Source organism: Terrapene carolina, unplaced genomic scaffold (genome assembly GCF_002925995.2).
Source record: "Terrapene carolina triunguis isolate 2854851 unplaced genomic scaffold, T_m_triunguis-2.0 Scaffold24261, whole genome shotgun sequence".
Classification (NCBI taxonomy): domain Eukaryota; kingdom Metazoa; phylum Chordata; order Testudines; family Emydidae; genus Terrapene; species Terrapene triunguis.
Genome location: NW_020688612.1, coordinates 1 through 4,853, shown reverse-complemented (window position 1 = coordinate 4,853; position 4,853 = coordinate 1). Strand labels below are relative to the sequence as shown.

General features: G+C 42.9%; 1 protein-coding gene across 1 annotated transcript; it reads left to right on the top strand.

Moving 5' to 3' along the window:
- Positions 1 to 780: 780 nt before the first annotated feature.
- LOC112123356 (olfactory receptor 2F1-like) lies at positions 781 to 1,719 on the top strand. The gene has a single exon (XM_026662204.1). The coding sequence runs from the start codon at positions 781 to 783 to the stop codon at positions 1,717 to 1,719; it is 939 nt and encodes a 312-aa protein (XP_026517989.1).
- The last annotated feature ends 3,134 nt before the right edge of the window (positions 1,720 to 4,853 follow it).

The following is a 4,853-nucleotide window of genomic DNA, read 5'->3' as shown; positions in this document are numbered from 1 at the left end:
TGGACTAGATGACCTCTTGAGGTCCCTTCCTGTTCTATGATTATTATTTTTTTTGAAAAATCCTAATGATTTTAATAGATAAGAATCCAATTATATACTACAGATATTAAATAGTGTTTTCAACATAATAGTCTAGAACAACTGTCAGACTGTAATGGAGAAGGAGATTATTTGCATAGATTTGGCCAGATGTCCAGCTATTGTAAATTGGCCATAGTTTGATTGCAGCCAATCTGGCAGTTCCCATGCTGGTGTAACACAGCTGTAGTTCTATTGAAGTCATAAGGACAGATTGCAGAGAGAGAGAGAGAGAGAGAGAATAAATTCATAAATTCCTCTATAGCCTGGTGGCTAGAATACTCACCCCGGATGCAGAAGTATACAGTAACCCTGCACTGCCTCTTTTATGATTTATTCATAGAGGAACAGCTTCAAGAGGAGAGACTGAGGGGGCCCTACATCATACTATCCCTTAGTCAGAGCTGAGAAGGTTATTTGTGAATACCAGTAGGACCTGATTCTGGGACTTTGGCACCTAACTGCCACTTTAGACGCCTAAGTCCTTTTGTGTATCCAGCCTATTTTGTCTATTTAAAACACACAAATGCCATCTGCCATCTCTCTCTAAATTCAGTCTACACATTTTACAGAATTGAATAGGACTCTCTTTACGTTCATCTTATGGAACAGATGATCTCCACATACTCTTTCCGTTTATTTTTATGATAAGTGTTAATTTCATTTTTTTCTGGTCTTCCAGGTCACAGATTTCCTGAATAAATGTCAATGAAAAATCAAACCACGGTGACCGAATTTATCCTCCTGGGACTTTCCAGTGACCCACAGATGCAGATTTTCCTCTTCTTGGTGTTCTTAGTTATTTACCTAATCACTCTGGGTGGTAACATAGTGATCATGGTGGTGATAAGAGCTGATTCTCACCTTCACACCCCTATGTACTTCTTCCTCTTCCATTTATCCTTTGTTGATATCTGCTATTCCTCAGTCACGGTGCCTAATATGCTGATGAACTTCCTAGCAGAGCACAAAACTATTTCTGTCAATGGCTGCATTGCCCAGATGTTCCTTTTTATCCTCTTGGCTGGTGCTGAAATTTTCATTCTCTCAGCCATGGCTTATGACCGCTATGCTGCCATCTGTGACCCATTGCGTTACGTGGAGACAATGAGGAAAGGGATCTGTGTTCAGCTGGTTAGTGGTGCATGGACCATGGGCTTCTTCTATGCCCTTCTTAATACAATTTTTGCCCTCAAGTTGCATTTCTGTGGGCCCAATCAAATCAGCCATTTCAGCTGTGAGCTCCCTCCTCTGTTACAACTGTCCTGCACTGACACCCTCACCAATCAAGTGGTGCTACTTATTTCTGCTTTGGTATTTGCTTTGAGCTCCTTCCTCCTCACCCTAATCTCCTACATTCACATCATCTCCACCATCCTGAGGATACGCTCTGCGGAGGGCAGGCGTAAAGCCTTCTCCACCTGCAGCTCCCACCTGATTGTGGTTGGCTTGTTGTACGTGACAGGTTTTCTCCAGTACACAAAACCCAGCTCAGTCTCCTCTGTGGTTCTGGATGAAATGTTCTCCATCCAGTACAGCATCTTGACCCCCATGTTAAACCCCATCGTCTATAGCCTGAAAAACAAGGAGGTGAAAACAGCTCTAAGGAATATATTGTGGAAATTCAGGTTTCTCAATTAGTGTTGATTCTCTCTCTTCTTTTTTTAAGTCAGAGAGCATAGATTTGTGAGTAACTAGTGTATGGGACATTCTCAGCTCAGAGAATGGCACTTTGGGCCAAATCCTCCTCTGGTCTAAATCAGTGCAGATCCATTGAAGTAAATTGGCCAAATCCCCAGCGTGTATAAATCAGCATAGCTCCATTGGAACCAATGGGTGCTGGAGTTAGACTCACAAAGGGTCTTGAACAGGAGAAATTGAGAGAGATATCCCATGACGCAGTGGCAAGGGCATATGCATGGGAGGGGACAGATCCCTGTTTCAGTCATTTCTCCATCTCAGACACTTGAAGTAGGGGTCTCCCACATCTGAGATAAGTACCATAACCACTGGGAAAAAGGTTATGCCAGAGCTCATGTTCCTAATTCTGTCTCCTTGTTTGCACAAAATCAAATGGATATAATTGACCATGAACAAATTCAGGTTGGAAATTAGAGAAAGGTTTCTCACCCTCAGAAGGATGAAGTTCTGGAACAACCTTCTCATAGGAGCTGTAGGGATGCACAAATTAATTAGTTTTAAGAAAGATTTGGATAAATTTATGACGGTGTGATGGTGGGGAGCAGGGCTCAGCAACCCTGGGCCTCACTTCTGGTTTATGTCTTATGTTCCTAAAGGACATGCTTCAGGGTTTCAGCCAGACACCACGGTTCATGAAGGAATCCTGCCTCCTCCCACCAATGTATTCTGGGAGGGGATTTTTTTTTGTCTCCTTCCTCTGAAGCATCAGAGATGGCCACAGTTGGAGATAGGATCTTGGATGGGATGGGTCAGGGCTCTGAGGCGGTACCGAGTTTTCTCTCACTCAGATGTTTGCCTACGTTGTTCTTGCTCACATAGTCAGGGACTAACTGATGGACAATTAGCTAAGGACACAAAAACTAACCGCACATTTTTTTTAAGTACATCAGAAGCAGGAAGCTAAACAAACAATCAGTGGGGCCATTGGATGATCAAGATGCTAAAGGAGCACTCAGGAAAGACATTGCTGTTGTAGAGAAGCTAAATGAATTATTTGCATTAATCTTCACTGCAGAAGATGGGTGGGAGATCCCTTCACCTTAGGTGATAAATTAGAGGAACTGTCCCATACTGAGCTGTCGATCGAGGAGGTTTTGGAACAAATTGATAAATTAAACAGTAATTAGTCACAAGGACCAGGTGTCATTCATCCAAGAGTCCTAAAGAAACTCAGATATGAAATTGCAGAACTCCTTCTTTTTCTTACAGTCATGAAATCTATCATTTCACAAGCACTTTCTCCCAAAATTGCCTTCCACCTTCAGATTTGCAACCATTTCCTCCCTATTGGTTAGAATCAAGTGTAAAATGGCCACACCTTTCACCTCCACTCTGACCACCCCCCATTGCTACACCCCTTACTCCCACTCTGTCCCAACCTGCCTAGCTAGGTTTTGCAGTCCTGAGGTCCCAAATGGGGCCTTGGGCCATGGCAGAGTAATAGGTCACATCCATAGACTCTTATTCTATACATGTGTCGGGTTTTTGTTTGGTTTTGTGTCTTCAGAAAACCTAAAAAGCAATTTACAATGAAAACACTCAGTTCAGCCTATGTGAGCAACAAAGATTTACCCTGGTTGTTAGAGAGATCAAGTTTGGGATTTGAAAGGATTGTAAGGGAGGCGCCCAAATCCTATTAATTCTCCCAGTGACTTAAAAACCCTAAACCAGACCAAGACTCTTATTTCTATTTATTTGAAGGTTAAGACCAATGGGTCCAGAACACAGGTCTGCAGAGGTATTAGGCACTTAACCAATCCAAACTACTACACAGCAGCAGCTGTAATCAGCCTGCACTCCACTTCCCATGACTGCTGTGGAGACAGACCATGAGAAGTTCCACCCCAAGCGTTTGATAGGCAGATAGCCCCACGGCGCCTGATTGCTTCTTGCCCTTTATAAACCCAAGGGGTGCTCTGGGAAGTGTCCAGGCAACAGTATGGATCTTCTGTAGTTGCTATGACTGTTCTGGCTCTATGTTCTTGAACTCCTGGCTTGACTGTGGCTTGTTTTGGACTTTTCCTCCTGACTCGGACCCTGAAATCTGACTTGGACTCTGACGCTCGGTATTGACCCTGGCCTGGAACTGACTATGAACTCTTTGCTACTCCTAGACTCAGGTTTGCCCCTTGGCCCTGACTGCCCTTTTCGAGTTCCTGATATCGATAGTCTTCCAAATATCCCATGGAAGTGGGGACTGGTGTAGCTCATAGGGCTAGCTTGCCTTTACTATATTCAGTTCCTTACCTTCATTATATTTAGCTGCTTTCATTATATTCAGCTGTAATGCAAGAAACCTACAGGCCTGTATCCTGTAAGATATTAGCTGAAGCATTAGTTAGCATAAGTGCGGTTAAGTAGGCTGCAACCCTTGGCACAGATCAGCCGTTACCTTTAGATTTTGGGAACTAAGAAGAGCTTGCACAATGGCAGGAGCTAGAATGTTCCAGTAAGTGTTTCCACAACGAACATGGAAGTAATAACTGCAAATCTGCTTAAGCAAGGGGTGATGAGCTGAAATGGTAGTTACATGTATTAATATACTAACCTATAGAAGAAAGACACATCAATATTAGTAGGATGAGGAAACACAAATAAGGGGAAGGGGGAACCCTACTGAATATGCATTAGATATAGTGATGTCAGTGTAACACAAAAAGAACAGGAGTACTTGTGGCACCTTAGAGATTAACAAAATTATTAGATTAAATTTGTTAGTCTCTAAGGTGCCACAAGTACTCCTGTTCTTTTTGCGGATACAGACTAACACGGCTGCTACTCTGAAACCTGTCAGTGTAACACAGTCGTTCTCAAACTTTTGTATTGGTGATCCCTTTCACACAGCAAGCCTCTGAGTGTGACCCCCCCCCTTATAAATTAAAAACACATTTTAAAAAATATTTAACACTATTATAAATCCTGGAGGTGGAGCGGCATTTGAGGGTGGAGGCTGTCAGCTTGTGACATATGTAATAACCACATAACACCCTGGGGGTGGTGGTGTCACAACCCTCAGTTTCAGAACCACTGGCATAACATATTATAGAAGTTGCATCCCAGTCTGTGAATGGTAG